Genomic DNA, 26,825 nt, shown 5'->3' with positions numbered 1-26,825 from the left:
CCATTGCGCTAGACAGATCTGAATAGGCCAGTGTCCACATTAGCTGACTACTATCACTTACTGCCTCGAGTATCAGCCCAGGATATATATATAATTGCTGTCATCAGCATCACATGACATGTTGACATTATCAGTATGCCCTATGGTAGGCAGTACAGCGTCTTCTGAATGCCTACACAGAAATACAATATCAAAAGAGTCCTACCTCAAAGCGGTCGGGTACGTTGAGTTTAGGAGAGGGGATGCCGATCAGATAGTCCACCAGCACCATGATCATAATGGTCAGAAACACGGCAAAGTCACTGATGGTGGAGCGCACCTGCACAACCCGTGATAAGGACATTGCACAAACATGGTCGTGTGTAAACAACAAAGCCATTATAATTCACTCAGTGGGAACACCCACACACAGTAGCTAGCGGTGACGGCAAAGCGCGGGACACATTGTGTGGGAGGAAGGTGATGACCTTGAAATGAACTGTGAATGTTGTTGCAGCACAATGAAACTTTTAGAGGAACATGAACACGCCCACGCGGACACGTGCACGAACGCGCGCGCGCACACACACACACACACGCACACGCACAAACACGCACACACAAACACGCACACGCACACACGGACACACACACACACACACAAACAAACACACAATAGCTGTACGCTCTGATTGCAAGTGAATAACACACCTTTGTAGGGAAGTATCGCTCGGTCTTGATCTCCTTGAGGAAGGAGGAGAGGAAGAAGGTGGTGAAGAAGAGGATGATGGACCAGAAGAGGACATCTGGGATGTAGGGGCCGTGGTGACCACAGGCAGAACCAGCAAACTCTCCATGGAGCAGGTTACACATCTGGCAGAGAGAGTAAAAGGGTCAGAGAAATACACAGGCTCAACAGATGTTTTTGCAGTGCGTGTGTTCCTTGTGTGTGTGTGTGTGTCCTCTGACTGACCGATACGTTAAGACTGTTCCAGGAGATAGTTTCTGGTGTGTGTCCTGTCTGGTTCCACGTCTGCAAGATCTCAGTGGAGGCATTGGCCGGTGGAGAACACTGACACCTGAGTCAAGAGAATAAATCTTACACACTCCATGCCTCACACTCCCCACACAACCATAATTTCCCCTTTTCCATCTTTGGGCGCGAGTCAGTGGTAATATCATCTGCAAAGGTACATTTCCTGAATAAAATGTGTGTTCGGTCAGCGATCAAAACATTTGGGGCGTTTTTTTTAAGGCAACGGAAAAATGGCAGCGCCCACTTCCCGCAGCTTTTGCCATCCACCGAGGCTCCCTAACCCAGACTCACGAGTAGAGGGTAAGGTTGTCCAGCTCATTGTGCATGTTGACGGGGTAGTGTTCCCCCAGGTGGAAGAGCTTCTCCAGGGCCTCGTAGATGAAGATGATGCAGATGAGCGCAGCGAAGGCCTCCTCTGTGAAGCGGGTGATGTAACAGACCAGGGAACTAGCGTCTGTGGCCACCAGGACCAGGCAGAGGAAGGCCGTCCACAGGCCGATGCTGGTCCTCAGAGACAGGTAGGACAGGCCGTAATCCCTGGGTAGGAGAGGAGAGGAGTTTGAGATTCAATAGCAGGGCTGTCAAATCATTAAACAATGTAGTCGAGTTAACTCGCAGGATTCTCTGCGATTAATCGCAAATTACGAATTTGCTCAAAGTGAAAATTTAAGATTTTTCATATAAGAAAACATAACAAGAATATTGATGTCTTGATTTTATCTAAAGCAACGGTTAGAAAAATTAGGTAAATTAAGAAAGCACACTTTATTTAACCTCAATATCAACTTTACAAAGCATTGTACTAGATTTTAGCTGTATATATAATGCATTTTGGATGTTTTCAGTGTACTTTCACATTCATATCTTATTAGGTACTGCAAGCAGTGAGCTCAAAGCATAGGGGCTATGACAGTTGTAGGGGAGGAGCCATCACTCGGACCATGCCTTATGAAATGATTGAGGATTCATCAATGAACGACCTTGAACCTGTCCCGACTTCTTTCATAACTAGTTATGGCCCTGAGTTTTTCCTGACCATGTGACTTGACCAAGAAAAACTCCAGGCACTTGATTTACTGTGCATGTATACAGTACATAAAACTCAGGGAGTTACTGATCAGAAACAAATTAGAAATCCCCAAATGGCAGGTGAGCTTGTACTTGCAGGTTGTTACCACCAGAGGGCCACAGTGCAAATGAAAGTGAAACCAGGATATGGTTTAGCACTCACTTGCAAAACTTGAAGAGGATCTTCTCGAAAACTAGGACAGGCCCCGTACTGCCCAGTATAGTGAGGGGCTGCCCCGCAAACAGAGAGAAGGCCACTCCTGTGAGGGATGCCCCAAACAGAGACTCTATGGCACTCTGTAGCAAAAGAAGAGAGAGAGGGGAAGAAGGAGTGAGAAGAGGAGGAGGTGGTAAATACATAAGAGGAAACCAGAGAGAGGGAGAGACTAAGGGGAATAAGGCAAAGCGGACAGAACACCCCACATAACATAGCACATCAGTTTAAAGCGACATTCCAGCTCAGGCTGCCTAGCATCAGACAGTGTAGACAAACTGCTTTACTCCTTCGGCCTGTCGGTACTTATATCCCTCCGCCACTGGCCTTCTAGTGAGTTTACTCAGACGCATCACACACCCCGGCACGCTGACGCTAGCTATGCCAACAGTCTCCCTCTGGAGTTACTGTAGTGTTTTTGTGTGTGTAGCTCATTGTCAGGATCAAAACATAGAGACAGTATATTGAGTAGCTCGCAGTGAGGAAGAGGGACACTGTCTAACCACATCCGATTTGCTTACAGTGATATGAATCCTATATGCTTTTAGTGATATTTGTATATAGTAATAAGCAAATAAGGTAAGACCTTTTGGTAAGACCTTTTGGTAAACGTATACATAATTAGTGCAAGGCTTACATTGACTTGTAGCCTGGTTAAACCAGTTCAACCAGGCAGCTGAGTGACTTGCATACATTAAGGGATACAGCACAGATGGAAGACAGACTGCTGTAATCGGAGTGACACTCATGGACAAGGACCCACTCACTATGTTGCCCTTAGTGGCCTCGCCCAGCAGCCCTCCGAAGGTGATGACAGGGGACATGCAGGCGCAGTAGAGGAACAGGATGGAGGCCAGACACTGCAGGTTCAACGAGTCCCGGATGTCGCTCCAGTAGAACGGGGCCTTCCGCTTTATATCCATCACCAGGCCTCCAAAGATCCTAGAGGAAGAGGAAAAACCACAACGCTTTACAGCGGGCTAATTAAAGTAGCAGCATTATACTCGCGTGGTGAAGTATCCCAGATGAATCCCAGATTACATCCGTAGACTTCTGGATTAGGTTTTTTGGACCATACAGGGGACCATACAACCCACTGGGGGCACACCTGTTGAGTCAACGTTTTCCACACCATTTCAATGGAATTACATTGAACCAACGTGGAATAGACGTTATTGACGTCTGTGCCCAGTGGGAACACATTATTGGACACCGAGATAACTATTTTGGGTCTATAGGGGTCCCAGAGATTTGTTAGGACCCACAGATAACTTACACCAAAACCTAGGTACTTTCTGATACTGTAACAGGAGAAACGGTTCAGTACTTTTCGGTTCTTCTGCCGAATGTGTCTCACGTCGTAACACTGACTGAGATGATCAAGTTTGTCTAGTAATATGTCGACTGGGCCAGCAGCCTAACATTTCAGCGCGTTTGGCGTTCCAGTTCGACAAATTATACTGACCAAAAATATAAAGGCAACATGCCACAATTTCTAATTTCTTACCGAGTTACAGTTCAATAAAGGAAATCAGTAAATTGAAATAATTTCATTAGACCCTAATTTATGGATTTTACATGACTGGGAATACAGATACGCATCTGTTGGTCACAGATACCTTGAAGAAAATGGGCCTCTGTCACGACTTCCGCCGAAGTCGGTCCCTCTCCTGGTTCGGGCGGCGTTCGGCGGTCGACATCACCGGCCTTCTAGCCATCACCGATCCACCTTTCATTTTCCATTGATTTGTCTTATCTTCCCTCACACCTGGTTTTAATTCCATCAATTACATGTTGTGTATTTAACCCTCTGTTCCCCCCCATGTCCTTGTCCATAATTGTTTCTTGTAGTGCTTGTGTACGTTGGTGAATACCGGGTGTTGTTTGACCCATTCATTGATTGTTCTGTTTACGGTGGTTTTTATGTTTATTATGTTGTAAATCAGTTTTCGCTCTCTTGCGCCTGACTTCTCTGCCGCCAGTACGCACCCCGTTACAGCCTCACAATGGGCCTCAGGACCTTGTTACGGTATATCTGTACATTGAAATTACCATCAATAAAATGCAATTGTGTTCGTTGACCATAGCTTATGCCTGCACATACCATGGAACATTTCTGGTATCTTTTGATTCAGCTCAGTACACTGAACAAAAATATAAAAGCTACATGTAAAGTGTTGGTCCCATGTTTCATGAGCTGAAATAAATGATAGAAGAAATTTTCCATACGTACAAAAAGCTTGTATCTCTCAAATTGTCCACAAAGTTGTTTAAATCCCTGTAAGTGAGAAATGTATCCTTTTCCAAGATAAATAAATCAAATCAAATTGTATTGGTCACATACACGGATGATATTGCGGGTGTAGCGAAATGCTTGTGTTTCTAGCTCCAACAGTGCAGTAGTATCTAACAATTCACAACAATAAACACAAATCTAAAAGTAAAAGAATGGAATTAAGAAATATATAAATATTAGATTGAGCAATGTCGGAGTGGCATTGACTAAAATACAGTAGAATAGAATACAGTATATACATATGAGATGAGTAAAGCAGTATGTAAACATTATTTAAACATTGTTAACTTCTTTGGGACGGGGGGCAGTATTGAGTAGCTTGGATAATAAGGTTCCCAGAGTAAACTGCCTGCTACTCAGGCCCAAAAGCTAGAATATGCAGTAATTAGTAGATTTGGATAGAAAACACTCTGAAGTTTCTAAAACTGTTTGAATGATGTCTGTGAGTATAACAGAACTCATATGGCAGGCAAAAACCTGAGGAAAAATCCAACCAGGAAGTGGGAAATCTGAGATTTGTAGTTTTTCAAGTCATTGCCTATCGAATATACAGTGTCTATGGGGTCATATTGCACTTCCTAAGGCTTCCACTAGATGTCAACAGTCTTTAGAACCTTGTTTCAGGCTTCTACTGTGAAGGGGGAGAGAATAAGAGCTGTTTGAGTCAGGTGTCTGGCAGAATGCCATGAGCCAAATCATGCGCGTGGCCGTGACAGGTAGCTGCGTTCCTTTTCATTTCTAAAGACAAAGGAATTGTCCGGTTGAAACATTATTGAAGATTTATGATAAAAACATCCTAAAGATTGATTCTATACATCGTTTGACATGTTTCTACGACCTGTAATATAACTTTTTGGACTTTCCGTCTGAGCTAAGCGATCGCGCATTGAGCATTTCGATTATTGGGCTAAACAAAAAGGAGGTATTTGGACATAAATGATAGACTTTATCGAACAAAACACACATTTATTGTGGAACTGGGATTCCTGGGAGTGCATTCCGATGAAGATCATCAAAGGTAAGTGAATATTTATAACGCTATTTCTGACTTTTGTGACACCTCTCCTTCTTTGGAAAATGGCTGTATGTTTTTCTGTGGCTAGGTGCTGACCTAACATAATCGCAAGGTGTGCTTTCGCCGTAAAGCCTTTTTGAAATCTGACACAGCGGTTGCATTAAGGAGAGGTTTATCTATAATTCCATGCATAACACATGTATCTTTTACCAATGTTTATTATGAGTATTTCTGCAATTTGATGTGGCTCTCTGCACTTTCACTGGATGTTTGTTTGAGACAATGCATTTCTGAACATAACACACCAATTTCAAACTAGGTTTTTGGACATAAAGATGAACTTTATCAAACAAAACACACGTGTATTGTGTAACATGAAGTCCTGTGAGTGCCATCTGATGAAGATCATCAAATGTCTGACTTTTGTGACACCTCTCCTTCTTTGGAAAATGGCTGTATGTTTTTTGTGACTAGGTGCTGACCTAACATAATCGTTAAGTGTGCTTTCACCATAAAGCCTATTTGAAATCGAACACTGTGGCTGGATTTACAAGAAGTTTATCTTTAAAGTGGTGTATAATACTTGTATGTTTGAGGAATTTAAATTATGGGATTTCTGTTGTTTTGAATTTGGCGCCCTGCAATTTCACAGGCTGTTGGCGAGGTGGGACGGTAGCGTCCCACATATCCCAGAGAAGTTAAAGTGACTAGTGTTCCATTATTAAAGTGGCCAGTGATTCCAAGTCTATGTATATAGGGCAGCAGCCTCCAAGGTGCAGGGTTTCATAACCAGGTGGAAGCTGGCTAGTGATGGCTATATAACAAGGTCTGATGGCCTTGAGATAGAAGCTGTTTTTCAGTCTCTCGGTCCCTGCTTTCATGCACCTGTACTAACCTCGCCTTCTGGATGATAGCGGGGTGAACAGGCCGTGGCTCGGGTGGTTGATGTCCTTGATGATCTTTTTGGCCTTCCTGTGACATTGGGTGTTGTAGTTGTCCTGGAGGATGGGTAGTTTGCCCCCGGTGATGTATTGGGCAAACCACACCACCCTTTGGAGAGCCCTGCGGTTGCGGGCGGTGCAGTTGCCGTGCCAGGCGGTGATACAGTCCGACAGGATGCTCTCAATTCTGCATCTGTAAAGGTTTGTGCCAAATTTCTTTAGCCTCCTGAGGTTGAAGAGGCGCTGTTGCCACTGTCTGTGTGGCTGGACCATTTCAGATCGTCATGTGCGCTGAGGAACTTGAAGCTTTCCACCTCCTCCACTGCGGTCCCGTCGATGTGGATAGGGGGCGTGCTCCCTCTGCTGTTTCCTGAAGTCCACGATCAGCTCCTTTCTTTTGTTGACAATGAGTAGGAGGTTATTTTCCTGTCACCACTCTCCCAGGGCCCTCACCTCCTCCCTGTAGGCCGTCTCGTCGTTGTTAGTAATCAGGCCTACTACTGTTGTGTCATCTGCAAACTTGATGATTGAGTTGGAGGCGTGCATGGCCGCCCAGTCATGGGTGAACAGGGAGTACAGGAGGGGGCTGAGCACACACCCTTTTGGGGCCCCTGTGTGTAGGATCAGCAAAGTGGAGGTGTTGTTTCCTACCTTCACCACCTGGGGGTGGCCCGTCACGAAGAACATGACCCAGTTGCACAGGGCGGGGTTCAGACCCAGGGCCTCGAACTTAATGATGAGCTTGGAGGGTACTATGGTGTTGAATGCTGAGCTACAGTCAATGAACAGCATTCTTACATAGGTATTTCTTTTGTCCAGATGGGATAGGACAGTGTGCAGTGCGATGGCGATTGCATCGTCTGTGGATCTATTGGGGCAGTAAGCAAATCCATCCACCTGACAGGTGTGGCATATCAAGAAGCTCATTAAACAGCATGATCATTACACAGGTGCACCTTGTGCTGGGGACAATAAAAGGCCACTCTAAAATGTGCAGTTTAGTCACACAACACAATGCCACAGATTTCTCAACCGCAGACCACGTATATGGCGTCGTGTGGGCACATGGTTTGCTGATGTCAACGTTGCGAATAGAGTGCGGTGGGTATAAAATCTTTGAAACTGTTGCTTTTATATTTTTGTTCAGTATAATTTGACCCAATATTATGACCATGGATGAGTAAATTTACCCTGATTTGTATCAAATTACATTTAAAAACAGTTAGTAGCTTTAATTGTAAAATGTTTATATGCTCATGCATGGTTTTGCAGAAGGATTTTAGGCGAAAGTCCACAGCTACAGCAAGTCAGACTACCATTACATCTGTGCTAGAAGTTAGAACTTCCTTCACACAAAGTATGACAAAAACTCAAAAGATGCCCAAAGGTTATTCTGTGACTTTAGCTAATACACTTTTTTTTTTGCCTTGGTATCGAGTATTGATATTGAGTATTATGATACTAAACCTGGTATCGAAGTCAAAATTCTGGTATCGTGACAACACTACCATCAATAGGGTCTGCCAGAAAATAAATTTGGAACCCCCAAATGTGGTACACATTTTTAGACACTTCCTACAAGACATTTTAGAGATCTTTGGTTAATGGTCATTTCCTAACTGTGATGCTTAGAGATAGGTTCCTTGCTGAGGGGAACCCTGTTAGTTTCCCACCGGGGTTGGACACACTCCTGCTCTCTGACCCAGATACCACTCAACCCATTCACACCCAGGTTCCTACCTCACACACACACTCAGCTAACTTACACAAACACACTCAACCCACCACTCTCAGGTCTAAGTCCCCACCCCTTTGTGTGTTCAGGGACTGCATAACACCCCGTAAACCCCGTAAACCCCTCTTATCCCTACCTTAGTCTCTCTCTCTCTCTCCCTCTCTCTCTCTCTCTAATGCTCTTTATCCCTCCTTCCCCCCCTCTAACTCTCTCTGTCGTTCTCTGCCGGCATGCTGCTTTTTATAGCAGCACGCCGAGAGTGGATCTGCGGAAGGGTAAATAATGCAGTGCCCAGTCTGCGAGGTGTGTGTGTCCTGGGGGAGTGAGGTCACAAATAATCACACTCTACCAGCCACGCGATCTCAGAGGCTTTCACCCGGAGAACCGGAGTATTTACTTATGTCAGCATCATAACTGTAACGTGTGCAGTGCATTGGCAATGTCACAGTATGTGGGCATTGTATGTTGTTCATTTTGGCCTTCATAAACAGTTTCATTACTGGATTACCTTATACGTGTTTAATGCATTTCATCAATAATAAAAAGCAGTTTTATTTCTGACATCAAAACAGTTCAAAAAAATTGTTTTACAACCTATTGCCTATGTCATACCATAGTATTTAAAAAAAAGAGTCTTAGGCAGTGTCTCAAATGATACCCTATTCCACATGTATGGTAGTCCACTACTGTTGATCACAACTCTATGTAAGAAATAGGGTGTCATTTGAGATTTACCCTAATCAACTCTTCTCTATGGGGCACTTTCCCCAGACACAGATGAAACCTCCGCTATAAATTCATATGCATAGCTCACCGTCCGGTTCTCTGCAACTCGGGCCCAGCTCCGTGGCCTTCATCCTCCTCCTTCAACATCTCCCCAGAGGGTGAGGGCGACCCGTTGGGCTGGGAGGGAATCTTTCTCTTCAACTACAAGTGAGAAAGCCATTATAGGTTTGGCTCAGATGGTAGAGCATGGAGTTGGCCACGCCAGGGTCATGGGTTTGATTCCCGCTGTGGCCACCCATACGAAAATACATGCACGCATGACTAAGTTATTACAGGGCTGTTATATCCTCTACTGCCACCAGGAGGCACAGTCATACACATCATGGAAACGCCATAGGAAACTAACATGCAAGCCAGTGCTCTTCAAACCTGGACACCCACAGGTGGTACAGGGTAGACTATATTTCCAACACATCTGATTCAACTAATCATCAAGCCCTTGATTCATTTAATCAACCCCTTGTGGGTCTCCAGGATCCAGATTGAAGAGCACGACGTGACCAATCGTCTAAAATCAGGCTCGACTTCAGACATGTTGATTTTCTGTTTCTGTTTATATATGTCGACTTAGACCCTCACCTGCGATGGGACGTTCTTGGGGGGTTCGATTCGTATCGAGGGGTCCCATTCTCCTGGGGGCAGGACTGTCACCTGGTCCAGAAATTCATCTATCCCAGACAGAAGGTCCATCCGATCTTTGGCCTTGTACGCCACATCATGGAATATCTACAGAGAAATGCAGGAAAGAGTATAGCTTTTACGTTTTGATCTTAAAATTGATCTCGTCTGAACGCCACACCTAAAGACCCCCCCCCCCCGAAGGGAAAAAGTTACACAAATGAGTTAGTCTATTCTATGCATGTGGGGGGAGGGGAAGCTAATTCATGTTTATGACTGAATGTTACTAATCTTCATAAGACTATAAGGATAACTGCACAAACAGCAGCACGTAAAACAACTCCCGTCCTCTCACCTCATCTGTCATCAGTGTGGCCATGGATCTGCCAATCTCATGGTACTGAGGGCCTTTCCCGTGTGGACCCAACAGCAGAAACAAAAACCTGTAGGGGACACAAACCATTTGCACGCATTAGACTCAACGCAATGTAGATGGCCAGGTAGAGGCAGATACAAAGTATTTTATTCAGAACCCCAACATAATTTAGTATATTCAGTGATAGGACTTATGACTCCAAATACAAATGGTTTCGGCTACTGGTAGGGGAGCAAGTGCATGAATAAAACCTAGGACTAGCAGGTTAGACAGAGAAAGAGCAGGGAAAGAGTGGGTGTAGAGATGTAGTGTACCTACCTGGTGGGCACGGGCACCTCCGTGAGTCCCGTGATGAGGACGGCGGGGGACAGGCGTACGAAGGCGATGATGGGCCTCTCCAGGAAGTCCACCTCCCCTACCAGCACGTTGGACGCCTCGGCGCCCGGAGGAATCTTCTTCATGAAGTTCATGTCCACCTAAAAGGAGCGGAACGGAACCAGAGAGAGAGAGAGGCTTTAGGAAGTAACAACTATGTGAGACAGTGTCTCCCAATCCTGGCCCTGTTTCTGTGAATCCTGTGAATCCTGTGAATCCTGTGAATCCTTGATGATGAGTTGATTAGTTGAAAAAAAAAGAGAAGAAAAAGTACATATTTTGCCGGACTTAATTCCCGCCCACTACTTTTCTTACCGCGCCCGCCCGCTCCTGCTGACTTCTCATCCGACTCCCACCCGCGCCTGCAAGAACTGGTCCCAAATCTGGCCCCAGTCCCGCAATGTAGGTGTGTGGGACACAGCTTGCTTTGCATCCCCGGTCCCAGCAATTTAGATAACACATAGCATACAAAACAGAAAGACTAACCATTTCGAAATAACCTTAGCATAACTTGAAAAGAAGCAGGACGATTCGCAGGCAGACAAATTCATGCGTCACCAATGCTTATTTCCAGTCAATGTCGGAGCCTAAACTATAGCCTATCCTAGTTAGGAAGTCATTTCCCACGGAAAGACAACGGCGCCGTGCTTCTCCTCCCATGCATATAGGCTACAGGCTATTTAATTGAGACCACACATGGGCGCATTTGTTCTCGTGCGCCCAACAAAAACGAGTAGAGATAGGCTAACTGAACTTGAAGCAGAATTAGCCTATAAGAGTTTGTGAACTGTGACACAAAAAGGTTTTACATTTTTTTTATACAATAGATAACACATACAACACAGAAAGACAACCGTTCAAAATAATCCGTGGGACTGTAGCATGTTTTCATCCCAAAGTTGTCTGTCTAACCGCCCACAGCATGACAAATGACAACCGCGCTGCTATGATCTGTCGGGGACCACAGGTCCCACGGGATGCACACGGCAGTGCAGCCCCATACTGGGAAACACTGGTATAACAAATCAAGCCGAGCAAAATATATAATTTATGTCATATCTACCTGGAGCCCAATTGGCACAACAGAGTAGGGAGAGACTTCAAATTAAAGGAAGGAATGACTGGGGATGGAGGGATCATATGCTCAGTGGCAGATTGAAGCTATGGATGGACGCTAGGGTTGGAGGAAGCTACGTTGTTAGTGGTAGTAGAGCAGGGGTGTCAAAGTCAAATGGACGGAGGGCCAAATAAAAAAATCAGCTACAAGACGAGGGCCGGACTGTTCGAATGTTCATTGAAAAATTTTTAAATGACGCATATAGTCTAGTGAACCTAATTGAACCTACTGAAAACCTAACAAATATATTACAATATGATCAGATAAATAAAGCAATATTTTCTTATGGCTCTGTCAGTAATCTTTAATTTTCAACAGACACAAAAGACAAATTTCCTTTATATAAATATCCCCATAACATGAACATTAAATGAAAGAAACCGGTATTCAAGGCACCATCAGTAGACTATATTTTCTATTTTAGCAAAAGTGGGCTAAATTTACTTCAAAGAAAAAACAATAATAGCAATTTTCTATCATCCACTCAACTGAAATATTTTTAAAATATAATTGGATTGAAATACAAAAAAATAAAGTGCAAAAATCTATTAATCAAAAACAACACTTTGTTTAAGGAGAAGTAACATGCAGTGAAAACAAATATTAAATTTTAACTTTTAAACTTGAACTGAGTAAAAACTCTAAATATGTGATTGCACAGTAATGTTCACTTGTTTGAGGTTGAGGGTGATACTTGGTGGTGTCCCATCTTTTCCACAAGTTCATCAATGTTCGGGGTAAGGCTCTGAGCTGAAGAAATCCTCAGAATTGAGTGGAGGTGTTCAGCAGTAAGTCGACTTCTGTGTGATGTTTTGTTCAGGTTCATCAAAGAAAACAGTTGTTCACACAGGTATGTGCTGCCAAACATAGACAACGTTTGAGCAGCCTGGATGCGCAGCTGGGGCATTGTGCCGGGGAGGAAACGGGCGAACTCCGCAGCACCCACTGCCGCATATTTTGCCCTCAGTGCATCATTGCATTGGAGGTCAATCAACTCCATTTGGAGGTTTGGTGGTGAGCTTTCCACGTCAACAGCAAATGGGTTACCGAGCAGTTCCAACCTGCTTTTTTGTGCTTCAAAGTCAGCAAATCGGCGTCGAAAGTCAGCGGCAAGCATACCTATTTTATCAGCCAACTGTGTGCTCGGGAACGCACTGGTAGAGAGCTTCTCTTTCATGGTCTGGCAGCTGGGAAAGTGGCTCAAATTTTCTTTCCGCATCTGCGTCTCCCACAGAGTCAGTTTGGTTTTAAATGCCTTCACTGTACTGTACATATCAGAGATGACACGATCCCGACCCTGCAGCTGCAAGTTTATTGCATTCAGATGACTCGTAATGTCACACAGAAAAGCCATTTCACACAGAAACATTTCGTCTCGGAGTTGTGTTGTGTCTTTCCCTTTGCTGTCCAAGAACAGACAAATCTCCTCACGAAGCTCGAAACATCTTTGAAGCACCTTTCCCTGGCTTAGCCATCGCACCTCTGTGTGATAAGGCAAATCACCATGCTCCGTTTCTAACTCCGTCAGAAATGCCTTGAACTGGCGGTGATTCAAACCTTTGGCTCTGATAAAGTTAACTGTGCGCGTGATGATGCTCATTACATGCTCCATTTTCAAGGCTTTACCGCACAACGCTTCCTGGTGTATGATACAATGATAAGCTGTCAGCTCACCTGTCGCGTTTTCCTCTTGCATCTTTTCCCGTATCTTCGCCACCAGTCCGCTCCTGTGTCCACACATCGCAGGTGCTCCGTCGGTTGTCAAACCCACGAGTTTTTCCCAAGGCAGCTCCATCTCATTTACACATCTTGACACCTCTTCATACAAATCATGCCCCGTAGTTGTGCCATGCATAGGACGTAAAGCCAAAAACTCCTCTGTCACGCTTAGGTTGGAGTCCACTCCGCGGATGAAAATTGACAACTGGGCAATGTCAGAAATGTCGGTGCTCTCATCCACAGCCAAGGAATATGCAATAAAATCTTTTCCCTTTTTCACAAGCTGCTCTTTTAGATTGATGGACAACTGGTCTACTCTCTCGGCAATGGTGTTTCTGCTCAGACTCACATTTAAAAAGAGTTGCCTTTTTTCTGGGCAAACTTCGTCACAAACTTTAATCATGCAGTTTTTGATGAAATCCCCCTCCGTAAATGGCCGGGCTGATTTAGCGATCTCTTCTGCCAAAATAAAACTGGCCTTGACAGCAGCCTGGCCTTGTGATTTGGCTTTTTTGAACAGAGCCTGTCGAGATTTGAGGCCTCGTTTTAATTCCTCTGCCTTTTGTAGCCTTTGTTCCATGTCCATATTCTTGTTTTTGTCCGCGTGTTTCGTTTCATAATGTCGTCTCAGATTATACTCTTTCAGTACCGCCACACTTTCTCCACACAGAAGACACACAGGTTTTCCAGCTACCTTCGTGAACATATACTCCGACTCCCACCTTGTTTGAAACCCCCGGTTCTCAGTATCCACCTTCCGTTTTGCCATTTTTGATGGGTATCTGAAAGTTAATTTTACTGTGATGCTGACGACTGCTGTGCCAATAAATATTGAAATGAAGCAGCCTACTGCTCGGTGCGTCACCTTTGCATTGTGGGAAATGTAGTATTGGTGCGTGTAAAAGATCTGCGGGCTGCCGGCTTGCTGCGGGCCGGTTCTAATAATAAATCAAGATCATCCCAGGGGCCGTAAAAAACCTTCTTGCGGGCCGGATGTGGCCCGCGGGCCTTGACTCTGACATATGTGTAGTAGAGGGAAGCTATAAGGGGCAGTACTGAGCAAAGGAGTCCCTTTCATCTCAAGGTCAGTTGTTTGAACTGAGTAACAGCACTGGGAGACCTTGCCCACTGAGATAGGTAATATCTGCATCTCTCTCTCTTCCACAAACACACACACTCTGTCTCCTTCTCCCTCTTTTGATTAGACTACCCCAGGCAAGTATGAGATTGCTTCTTGGCAAACACATGAAAGCTGGTTGTAAGCCGACTCCTCACGGCTGCCAGCCTATGCCAGCCTATGGCTGAAAAGAGTCATAAATGGATATAATGAGGGATAAGATCTCACTTAACCAAACTCAGTTATTATTGAATTAAACAAAGTACAGTTCACTTTGAGACTGGCTCTTGGTTCTAGCAGGCAGGGAGTGGGTGACGTTTCTTATGCTCAGAGAGTAAGGGCTGTGATTGATGATGGTTGTCTTGGATGTCTGGATGAGAGTGGCTAATGATGGGGGGGGGGGGGGTCCTTTGCCCAGTAGCAGGGGTTACCTTGCTGAAGTCCACACTGCTGTTCTCTTTACTGACCCCAGCTCTGGAGGGCCTCCTGTCTCCGGTCTTGCTGCTGCTATCCAGGTTACTGGGGACAGAGTGCGTGGACATCAATGGCCCTGCAACGACAAGACAAAAGGACAGACAGACAGACAGACAGACAGACAGACAGACAGACAGAGAGAGACGGGATAGCGGCAGAAGAGTGTTAGAAATTTCAGCTCTGGAGGACCGAGGTACCTGCTGCTCAGTGCATTCTCGTGGATACATTAGAATGCCTACATTTGATAATACTGTGTTTTTCATATATCATTTACAGTATATGCAGAGTTTGCAAAGCATCAAAACACAATACAGGTTCTTCTATCGAAAATGTATACAGAAATAATGTAGCTGTACTCTGATAAATTATTTGCAATTATTTTTCAATAGGCTCTCTGTATAGACCCAGACTACATATGCATTTATAATAGTATAATATACTATATAATATACATAGTTTGATTTATACACTCTCAAAGACCTTAACAAATTACTAACATAATGAACATGTATTACGGCCTGCGGTGATACGGGTTCAAGAAATTGCGCATCCGCCTCCCCACTTCAATGCACCCTATAGCCATGTGAGGTGAGCAGTACACAGGAAACGCCAGCACTTCAGCGAGGGAGACATGCATTGAGGAAATTACCACAGAAATGAATGAACTGTAACACAGCAACCGCGCACACACACTCCTCTCCCTCTGTCTCAATAACCTAGAATGTGGAGGAGTGTTCAAATGAATATGAATGGATGAATTTCCTTGTGGTCCTCCTTGACCTGTGACCTGTTGTCACCCGGCCCTGCGGGCTACTAGGCAGCCATGTTGGGATGAACAGAAGCGCCATCGCTCACATTCCTCACAAAGCCCCTGGGAGTGACAGGGATTAGCGGAGGTTGCATCCGCGGACACGCTTCATTCAGGAAGATAAAGCCCGGAATGCAGGCTCCACGCTGGACCTCAGGCCACGGTCCATATGCAAACGAGTACGAATAATCAAATCATATCATTCCAAAACCAGGGGCACACTGAGGGCAAAAACTTCTGACTCTAATGATAATTTGTCTTCATCTGCATACTAAAGAGCTGGCACTACATGTTATGTGTGGTACTGTGGCATTAGACAGCTCGTTAGATAGTTTTTACCAGAGAATCCGGCAATCAAAATGTGAGTACGGTAGGTGTACTGTATACAGTTGCGGCCAAATAATTTGGCACCCTTTCACTTTTCATAAATTATTCCCTATTTCTTCTAAAATAGGTTTTAAAAAATTATAGTGAGGTCGGGCACTGATGTTTATTTATTATGCCTGGCTCGCAGTCAGGCCTTCCAATTCATCCCAAAGGTGTTCGATGGGGTTGAGGTCAGGGCTCTGTGCAGGCCCGTCAAGTTCTTCCACACAGATCTCTACAAACCATTTCTTCATGGACCTTGCGTTGTGCACGGGGGGGCATTGTCATGCTGAAACAGAAAAGGGCATTCCACAAACTGTTGCCACAAAGTTGGAAGCACAGAATAGTCTAGAATGTAATTGTATGCTGTAGCGTTAAGATTTCCCTTCACTGGAACTAAGGGGTCTAGCCTGAACCATGAAAAACAGCCCCAGATAATTATTTCTCCTCCACTAAACTGTACTGTTGGCACTATGCATTGGGGCAGGTAGCGTTCTCCTGTGATCCGCCAAACCCAGATCTGTCCGCCGGACTGCCAGATGATGAAGCGTGATTCATCACTCCAGAGAACGTGATTCCACTGCACCAGACTCCAATGGCGACAAGCTTTTTACCGCTCCAGTCGACGCTTGGCATTGTGCATGGTCATCTTAGGCTTGTGTGTGGCTGCTCGGCCATGGAAACCCTTTCATGATGCTCCTGACAAACAGCTATTGTGCTAACATTGGCTGAAATAGCCGAATCCACTAATTTGAAGCGGTGTCCACATACGTTTGTATACATACTGTATATACACTGAGTGTACAAAACATTAGGAACACCTTCCTAATATTGAGTTGCACCCCCTTTTGTCCTCAGAACAGCCTCAATTCGTTGGAGCATGGACTCAACAAGGTGTCGAAAGCATTACACAGGGATGTTGGCCCGTGTTGGCTCCAATGATTCGCAGAGTTATGTCAAGTTGGCTGGATGTCCTTTGGGTGGTAGACCATTCTTGAAACACACGGGAAATTGTTGAACCTGAAAAACCCAGCAATGTTGCAGTACTTGACATGCTCAAACCGATGTGTCTGGCACCTACTACCATACCCCGTTCAAAGGCACTTAAATATTTTGTCTTGTCCATTCACCCTCAGAATGGCATACATTCACAATCCATGTCTCAATTGCCTCTAGGCTAAAAAATACTTCTTTAACCCGTCTCCTTCCCTTCATCTACACTGATTGAAGTGGATTTTCACCTGGATTCATCTGGTCAGTCTGTCATGGAAATAGCAGTACACTGTTTTGTACACTCGGCATTCAACATTGCAGAACCAATTGTAGTTTTGTAAACTATATCAAGTTTATCATTTTAATTGAGAAAATAAAGACAAATGGCATGGACAAAATTATTGGTATCCCGAGGCTAGTACTTGGTTGCACAGCCTTTGGCCAAGATAACTGCAGACAAATGTTCTTGCAGCCATCAATGAGCTTGTTGCACCTTTTACGGGTCATTTGTCCTACTTTTTTTTGAGCAGCAAACCGCTCTAATACTTCAATGTTTGAGGGGGTGCCCTCCACCAACGGCTGTTTTCAGACCTCGCCATAAGTTTTTAGATGTGATTAAGATCTGACCTCTTCTCTCGCCTACTCCATTACAGTCCATCATCTCTCTTGAACCATCCCTGGGTGCTTTTGGAATGCGTCTTGGTGCTCGTTGTCCTGCTGGAAGACCCACAACCTTCAATGGAGACCCAATTTTTGGACACCGGGTTGAACATTGCACTCCAAAACACCTGGTAATCTGCAGGTTCATTGTGCTTTATGCACGTTCCAAGGCCCCCAGTACCAGAGTCAGCGAAGCAACCCCACAGCATTATCAAACCTCCCCATCTTTGATTGTAGGGAGGGTGTTCTATTCATTGTTTGCTTCTAAAAGCTCCAACAAATCATCCTTAACCGCCTGTCTATGCCAGCATGGGATTCAAACTCTAATGAGCGATACTCAGAACGAGGTGAAGTAAGTACGTAGCATATCGTTTGTTGGCAAATGGTGTCATGTCGTCAAGCATGGGATTCAACGTTCACTCGAGCGATACTCACAACGTGGTCAAGTACGTTATATTGTTTCCTGGCAAACGTTGTCTTTATAGACATTAAGTAATGGAAGATTACAGAACCACACAAGTACTTATAATAAAACCACCAGCTTCCACCCTTAATTCATGTTTCTCTCCAAACCAGCAGTCTCTAGTTGTCATGACCCAACCTTCCAGTTCAGCTCTTTTCTACACACACTGCTATATATATAGATATATATATATATATATATATATATATATATATATATATATACACAGTGCCTTGCGAAAGTATTCGGCCCCCTTGAACTTTGCGACCTTTTGCCACATTTCAGGCTTCAAACATAAATATATAAAACTGTATTTTTTTGTGAAGAATCAACAAGAAGTGGGACACAATCATGAAGTGGAACGACATTTATTGGATATTTCAAACTTTTTTAACAAATCAAAAACTGAAAAATTGGGCGTGCAAAATTATTCAGCCCCTTCTCTGAATGATCCAATGTTGACCTAAATGACTAATGATGATAAATACAATCCACCTGTGTGTAATCAAGTCTCCGTATAAATGCACCTGCACTGTGATAGTCTCAGAGGTCCGTTAAAAGCGCAGAGAGCATCATGAAGAACAAGGAACACACCAGGCAGGTCCGAGATACTGTTGTGAAGAAGTTTAAAGCCGGATTTGGATACAAAAAGATTTCCCAAGCTTTAAACATCCCAAGGAGCACTGTGCAAGCGATAATATTGAAATGGAAGGAGTATCAGAGAACTGCAAATCTACCAAGACCTGGCCGTCCCTCTAAACTTTCAGCTCATACAAGGAGAAGACTGATCAGAGATGCAGCCAAGAGGCCCATGATCACTCTGGATGAACTGCAGAGATCTACAGCTGAGGTGGGAGACTCTGTCCATAGGACAACAATCAGTCGTATATTGCACAAATCTGGCCTTTATGGAAGAGTGGCAAGAAGAAAGCCATTTCTTAAAGATATCCATAAAAAGTGTTGTTTAAAGTTTGCCACAAGCCACCTGGGAGACACACCAAACATGTGGAAGAAGGTGCTCTGGTCAGATGAAACCAAAATTGAACTTTTTGGCAACAATGCAAAACGTTATGTTTGGCGTAAAAGCAACACAGCTGAACACACCATCCCCACTGTCAAACATGGTGGTGGCAGCATCATGGTTTGGGCCTGCTTTTCTTCAACAGGGACAGGGAAGATGGTTCAAATTGATGGGAAGATGGATGGAGCCAAATACAGGACCATTCTGGAAGAAAACCTGATGGAGTCTGCAAAAGACCTGAGACTGGGACGGAGATTTGTCTTCCAACAAGACCATGATCCAAAACATAAAGCAAAATCTACAATGGAATGGTTCAAAAATAAACATATCCAGGTGTTAGAATGGCCAAGTCAAAGTCCAGACCTGAATCCAATCGAGAATCTGTGGAAAGAACTGAAAACTGCTGTTCACAAATGCTCTCCATCCAACCTCACTGAGCTCGAGCTGTTTTGCAAGGAGGAATGAGAAAAAATGTCAGTCTCTCGATGTGCAAAACTGATAGAGACATACCCCAAGCGACTTATAGCTGTAATCGCAGCAAAAGGTGGCGCTACAAAGTATTAACTTAAGGGGGCTGAATAATTTTGCACGCCCAATTTTTCAGTTTTTGATTTGTTAAAAAAGTTTGAAATATCCAATAAATGTCTTTCCACTTGATGATTGTGTCCCACTTGTTGTTGATTCTTCACAAAAAAATACAGTTTTATATCTTTATGTTTGAAGCCTGAAATGTGGCAAAAGGTCGCAAAGTTCAAGGGGGCCGAATACTTTCGCAAGGCACTGTATATACAGGGGATAAAGACTATGCAGGTCTGGGAAGACAAAAAGTCACGGTGGATGACACTGGGACTGAGAGAGTTACGTGCCAACGTTACAACCCTCCCGCCCCAACCCCACTCCACGGCTTTATATTTAGCATGCTATTTGCACGCGTAGGAGTCTCGAGCTAAACTCTTAAAGAAAACGTCTCTGAGACATCTGTGTGTTTATACTCAGGAATTATGGAGGAGAGATGCCAAACAATGCTGCTCTGGAAAAAGACCAGATGTTTTTAAGTTGTTTAAGTCTGTCCTGACTGTATATTCACAATAGGACAGTCATGCAGAGCAGTGACAGTTATAGCTGGGAGGATACGCCATGATGACCTGTTGCCATAGTGGCGAGTCTGGCGACTCAACTCTTACACTGACTGGATTACACAGGCCCTCAAGGGATGGAAAATGTGCAGTCGATTAAACCCCTTCAGGTTTCATCTTAGGACTTGAATGGGGAAAAAAAGGTTTGCAATGAAAAAGTGGACACAGAAATATCACAGAACCAGGGTCCAACCAAATCTTTTTTTTCTTACCGTTGCCCAATAATCTACTGGCCTGAACAGAATTTCTACTGGCCCGGACATTGTGTAGTTAAAATGCATTGCCTAAGCAGGACCTACAGGTTGGCAGGTTTCCTCTCTATATTCAGCTAGCATTAGGCTACATTTGGTTATTATGGAATGTATCAAAACGCTGTGTAATAGAATCTAGCGACATAATGATTTAGAATTGCATTAATTGGGAAAGGGGGACACCTAGTCAGTCATACAACTGAATGCATTCAACTGAAATGTGTCTTCTGCATTGAACCCAACCCCTCTGAATCAGAGAGGTGGGGCGGGGCTGCCATAATTACTAGCATGTTCACTATTGAAGGTTGACGTTTGTAAATCAATTTCTCTAAAGTATGGATTGGTGAGCTCTTCTTTTTACTCTGGATGGCTCGCGTGTGCCGCGTGAGCGGATCAACTGATGTACTGCTCGAGATCAGGGTGGTTGAATGAATGGCCAATCATATTTCTCAAATACAAAAAGCATGATTTTTTTTTTTTTTCAAGACTGCAACACGGCAGGTAATCTCAGCCATCCCCAGCGACGGAGGGGATGGCTGCCGTTTTATGGGGCCTAAACCAACCATGCTTTTGTTTTTGTTTTTTTCTGCACTGTTTGTAACTTATTTTGTTCATAATGTTGCTGCTACCATCTCCTATGACCAAAAAGAGCTTCTGGACATCAGAACAGAGATTACTCATCTTGATCTGGACGAAGACCAGGGTGCCTGGTGAGGAGTCGGCGACGAGTGGCTAATATGCCTTTGCCATCGGTACTATTGGCCAACGTACAATCGCTGGATGATAAAGTGGACGAACTACAAGCACGTATATCCTACCAACGGGACATTAAAAACAGGAATATCTTATGTTTCAACGAGTCGTGGCTGAACGACGACATGAATAACATACAGCTGGTGGGTTATACACTGTATCGGCAGGATAGAACAGCAGCCTCTGGTAAGACAAGGGGTGGCGGTCTATGTAGATTTGTAAACAACAGCTGGTGCATGATATCTAAGGAAGTCTCAAGGTTTTGCTCGCCTGAGGTAGAGTATCTCATGATAAGCTGTTGACCACACTATTTACCAAGAGAGTTTTCATCTATATTCTTCGTAGCTGTCTATTTACCACCACAAACAAATGCTGGCACTAAGTCCGCACTCAATGAGCTGTATACGGCCATAAGCAAACAGGAAAATGCTCATTCAGAGGCAGCGCTCCTAGTGGCCAGAGACTTTAATACAGGGAAACTTACATTTTACGTAATTTCTACCAGCGTTTTAAATGTGCAACCAGAGGGAAAAAAACTCTAGACCACCTTTACTCCACACACAGAGACGCGTACTAAGCTCTCCCCCGCCATCCGTTTGGAAAATCTGACTATTATTCTATCCTCCTGATTCCTGCTTACAAGTCAAATATAAAGCAGGAAGCACCAGTGACTCGGTCAATGAAAAAGTGGTCAGATGAAGCAGATGCTAAGCTACAGGATTGTTTTGCTAGCACATACTGGAATATGTTCCGGGAATCTTCAGATGGCATTGAGGAGTTCACCACATAAGTCACTGGCTTCATCAATATGTGCATCGATGATGTCATCCCCACAGTGACTGTACGTACATACCCCAACCAGAAGCCATGGATTACAGGCAACATCCACACTGAGCTAAAGGGTAGAGCTGCCGCATTCAAGAAGCGGGACTCTAACCTGGAAGCTTATAAGAATTCCCGCTATGCCCTCCGACGAACCATCATACAGGCAAAGCGTCAATACAGGATCATACTACACCAACTCCAAAACTCGTTGGATGTGGCAGTGCTTGTAAACTATTACAGACTACAGGAGGTCAGAGAGCTGGCCGTGTGGTGCCAGGACAACAACCTCTCCCTCAACGGGATCAAGACAAAGGAGATGATTGTGGACTTCAGGAAAAGGAGTACCGAGCATAACCCCATTCTCATCGACGGGGCTGTAGTGGAGCAGGTTGAGAGATTCAAGTTCCTTGGTGTCCACATCACCAACAAACTAACATGGTCCAAGCACATCAAGACAGTTGTGGAGAGGGCACGACAAAACCTATATTCCCTCCGGATAGTGAAAAGATTTGGCATGGGTCCTCAGATCCTCAAAAGGTTCTACAGCTGCACCATCGAGAGCATCTTGACTGGTTGCATCACTGCCTGGTATGGCAACAACTCGGCCTCCGACCGCAAGGCACTGCAGAGGGTAGTGTGTACGGCCCAGTACGTCACTGCCATCCAGTTGCTAGAACGGTGCTAGAACGAGGAGCGGAACGACGAGTTCCACCCTCTCTCACCCTCTCACGGGCCGAATTTTCCCTTACCTACGAAATCTTGACTTGTCCAAATAACCAGTGACGAAAAACCCTAACACCAGAACTACTGCTCCCTGCTATCCCACACATCCCACTCCTTCCCAACAGATTCTAAGGTACCAGTTATGTTTCCGTAGATCTGCCCATTAGAGATTACATAGCAGGTAAATGTCAAAATGGAACGCCAAAATGCACTGAGAAGTTACTGGCCCTGTCAGCCCAGTGACTGAGGAGACCCACTGGCTCTACATGTTTTTACTGGCTCCGCCGCAGCGGGCCATTGTTAATGTCGGACCCTGCAGAACTATGGTATGGTAAATGATGAAACACATTCTTGAGGAGAGCCATGCACACACACTGAGCAGAGAGAAGTGGAGGGACCAAGCCAAGCAAGGTAGGGGTTCGTGTGGTAGGGCTGAGATGAAGAAAGGTGGCGATAGACGGAGAGAGAAAGGAACGTGAACAATAAATAGCCTAGGAATGGAGCGAGATATGAGGGAAAAGGAGAGAGTACAGAGAAATGTATTGGATAAGACTAAACTAGAGAAACACAGACAGAGAGGTATGCAAGAAAGGAACAAGGTAGAGGGAAACAGTGGGAGGTCTTGTTGAGTTAACAGAGGAGGGGTATAAAAAGTGAACCTTGCTGGGGGGGGGTTTGTCATGGATTTGTAGTTGGGTAGGTGAAGGAGGGCACAGCCAGCATGCTGGTGCTAGTGTTCTCTGTTCAAGCCGCGACTCACACTGGCAGGCTACACAGATATTTGCCTTCTAAGGGCAGCTGCTGGAGCCCTCTAGTCTGCAGCGACGGTTGCCGATTGGTATACGCCTCCTCATCCTTTGTAATGGCGTTGGGTGGCGACTCGTCGTCCTCAGGCGGTGACACCACCACCTCCGGGATGGCCTGAGGGACCGGGGCGGGGCCAGGGGCACGGGGAGGGTCTGGGGAGCGGCGGGGAGTAGGGGGGGTGTTCTGGGGGGTGGTGAGGGGCGAGGGTCCGGGGGAGGGCCCCCCAGCAGAGGTGGAGGAGGAGGAGTTAGGCAGGAGGAGGTTGAGGAGGACGGAGACCCGGGACTCTCGCCTCTGGGACAGGTTGGAGACGGAGGCCCCCGGCTTCAGGGAGTGGCGGGAGGCAGAGAGGCCCTCCCCTGGAGCGGTGGGAAGACAACAAAAAAACAAAGAAGGGAAAGAGGGAGAGAAGAACGGGAGGAGGGAGGAAAAAGGGGGAGGATGGTAAGAGGAGGAACATATGAGGGAGAATGTCATCAGAGAGGTGGTTTTAGGGGTGCATTCTCTGGGGGCAGAGAGAGAAGTTGGTGGGAGCTTGGGAGGAGTGTGGTTAAAGAGAGACAGAGGCGTCGATAGGTTCTTGCAGGGGAAAGGTGAGAGGGGAGGTGTCCACAACAGACCAATAGGCTTGTCCGCTCACCAATCACACAGTGACAGACTGAGGGGGAGCATTTTGGGTAGAGAGATGCTTGCAAGCAGGAGAAGAGATGTGGGTTGGTTAGCATAGTGTCAGTGTACAGTATATTGTGCATACAAATACAGAACCACACGCAAAACCAGACATATTTCATGTCTGTCCAAGTTGTGCAATAACTTACTATGATTGTGTAGCACATTAACATATGACATTTCACGCATATTTTATACCTGGGCAACATTGCATTCAATGCATTCAATAGAACAAAATGTGACAGTAGGACAGTGACCAGAGAGCATTACAACTGTAGCACGAGCTCGTTATTTCAGTCACATAAAACAGTCACACACCATACTCATCGTACACATCACACCCTAAGGTCATGCTCGGCAAACAAAACATTTCGAACTGCAAGAAGAGCATCACCCCAACCATTCCGACATAGAGTAGAAGCCATTGTTAATTCTGAGGGCAAACCCTGAGACAGGCCAGCCACACGCACCATCCTCACCCAGATGTATCCTTTACGGTGGTGGTGGTGGGGGGGTTCTACATGGACCCCAAAAGGGTTCTACCTGGAACCAAAAAAGGGTTCTCCTATGGGGACAGCCGAAGAACCCTTTTGGAAGGCTTTTCCTTAAGAGTGTATGTGGGAGATGTTGTCACCTTTCCTTTATTGGAATACCAAGGATTGCAAATATTATTTGAAAAAGGAAAAAGAAATGGACTGTGCGTGGTGCGTGGGATCTCACCGTGTCTCTCAAGCAACAACGGGTCTGAATGTTTCTTGCCTATGTCTGCGATTGAGCGCACCAGCGGGATGCGGTTGCTGAGCTTCCTCTCGTTCTGATGGTGGTGTCTCTTCAACATGGCCTCGCGCACCTTCTGACACAGCTCCTCCTGCAGCTGGCCTGACGCCACCATGCCGTCAATCAGCATGTCTGGACACACACATGTAAATACACACACGTATGCATTGTATTGCCTTGTATCGTCGCTCATTCGGAGGTTTACACCACTGGTACACACACACTTGCAAATGAGCTTGCACGCACGCACACACACACTCACACACACGCACGCACGCACACACACACAAATTCAGTTTCACCTTATTCAACCAACTTTTCATTATTGCCTTGTTTATCATTTGCATACACAAATCAAAATAATCAAATAGCATGCACATGAGCGTACACACATGCACACATACACACAAACTCTTCTGATATGAATGTACCTGCAATCTCCTCGATACAGGTGGCCCTCATGTCCAGCATGACGGTTCCATTGAGGATGCAGCTCCTCAGCTCAAACAGGCTGTGTAGAGACAGGGTGGCCACGTAGGGCTTGCTCCAACGCTCCCCTCCATCTTCCACGTCCTCCTCAAACTTCAGCCACCTAAACACGCACGCGCACAGACACGGACACAAGACAAGCACACACAATAAATCAAATTTCCCCAATGCTGACTAAGAACAACTTGACCAGAGGTCAAGACCAGGCCTGAACATATCAGACAATTTGCATTCCCTTGAGTGGTTCACTTCTGAGAGGTAATGGAAAAAGTTTGATAGCGTTTTTCCGGCTTTTACCTCCTGTCAGACTGGAACCAGTTTTAACCAGTTTTTTTTTTAAAGAGAGGTAAATTGCTGTGTATTTGTGTCTGAGCCGTGAACGTAGGCTGACATTGTCTGGGATGGTGATAATGCCATGGCTATGGAGGATGACTAAGTTAGATTGACTCACAGCCAGACTTGTAGGCAGTAGAGCTCTGTCAATCTTACCCATTACTCATGATAACACATTCCCACTCACACACAAGACACGTCACTATCTCATAGTTCTCTGTTCCCCCGCCCCCGCAAGACAATTTCAAGGTTATAAAAAGGCCACAGTTTACCAGCCTACAGTTTTGGCCATTAAAAAGTTGGTTTCCCTGAATATTTTACCACAGTCAAGAAGACGACTTCAAAATTCTCAAGATGCAAAGTTAAACTAATCAATAAAGTGCTGCTGAATTTAGACCTGAACGAACATTAAACTACATGATGAAGTCACATGGTCCCTGGAGTGTGGAAGCTGGACCCTGGGCTGGGCTGTGACTTACCTGGCTGTCTCCTTCCACTCGGTGGCGCTCCCGTCCCTGAAGGACAGCTCATCCAGCTCGGTGAACAGGTCGTGGGGGACGTGCTCCACGTCATCATCTTCCGTACCCAGGATGAACTGCACCCGCTGGGAGGGCGTGTCTAGGGGGGGGGGGGGGGGAGAGACGGAGATATAGAGACAAGGACTGGAGGAGAGTGTGGGAGGAGCAGGATCCAACGCTTAGCTTCTGAATGGACTGCTGTGAATTCCTCTGTATTACAAAGAGGGAATAAATATGTTCAATAATCAGGTGTGTGTGGGAGTAGTAACAGGCAATGTGAACGAAGAGCGCTAGAGTGAAGCTAGCGGGAATCACCACAACGATAACAGCAGATTTCCAGGAGCGAAATTCACCATTGGAAGAGGAA

General features: G+C 45.3%; 1 protein-coding gene across 4 annotated transcripts in view; it reads right to left on the bottom strand.

The window, feature by feature from the left end:
• The window catches only part of LOC139392353 (sodium bicarbonate cotransporter 3-like), a 78,290-nt gene that overhangs the window by 7,516 nt on the left and 43,949 nt on the right, over positions 1 to 26,825 (bottom strand). For 2 of the 4 annotated variants that reach the window (XM_071140284.1, XM_071140282.1), the window contains exons 4-17: positions 26,420 to 26,558; positions 25,550 to 25,710; positions 25,062 to 25,250; positions 14,824 to 14,942; positions 10,383 to 10,540; positions 10,044 to 10,131; positions 9,650 to 9,796; positions 9,099 to 9,211; positions 3,065 to 3,239; positions 2,247 to 2,380; positions 1,307 to 1,552; positions 953 to 1,058; positions 691 to 852; positions 206 to 319 (exon numbers count right to left, since the gene is read on the bottom strand). In XM_071140284.1, the coding sequence (XP_070996385.1) occupies positions 206 to 319; positions 691 to 852; positions 953 to 1,058; positions 1,307 to 1,552; positions 2,247 to 2,380; positions 3,065 to 3,239; positions 9,099 to 9,211; positions 9,650 to 9,796; positions 10,044 to 10,131; positions 10,383 to 10,540; positions 14,824 to 14,942; positions 25,062 to 25,250; positions 25,550 to 25,710; positions 26,420 to 26,558 (2,051 nt within the window). Of the gene's footprint in view, positions 1 to 205; positions 320 to 690; positions 853 to 952; positions 1,059 to 1,306; positions 1,553 to 2,246; positions 2,381 to 3,064; positions 3,240 to 9,098; positions 9,212 to 9,649; positions 9,797 to 10,043; positions 10,132 to 10,382; positions 10,541 to 14,823; positions 14,943 to 23,650; positions 24,032 to 25,061; positions 25,251 to 25,549; positions 25,711 to 26,419; positions 26,559 to 26,825 lie in introns of all 4 variants that reach the window. The other 2 variants (XR_011629662.1, XM_071140283.1) reach the window with 2 other exon arrangements.

Source organism: Oncorhynchus clarkii, chromosome 32 (genome assembly GCF_045791955.1).
Source record: "Oncorhynchus clarkii lewisi isolate Uvic-CL-2024 chromosome 32, UVic_Ocla_1.0, whole genome shotgun sequence".
In the NCBI taxonomy this organism is placed as follows: Eukaryota; Metazoa; Chordata; class Actinopteri; order Salmoniformes; family Salmonidae; genus Oncorhynchus; species Oncorhynchus clarkii.
The sequence above is the reverse complement of the archived record's forward strand: the minus strand, read 5'-3'. Positions and strand labels throughout refer to the sequence as shown.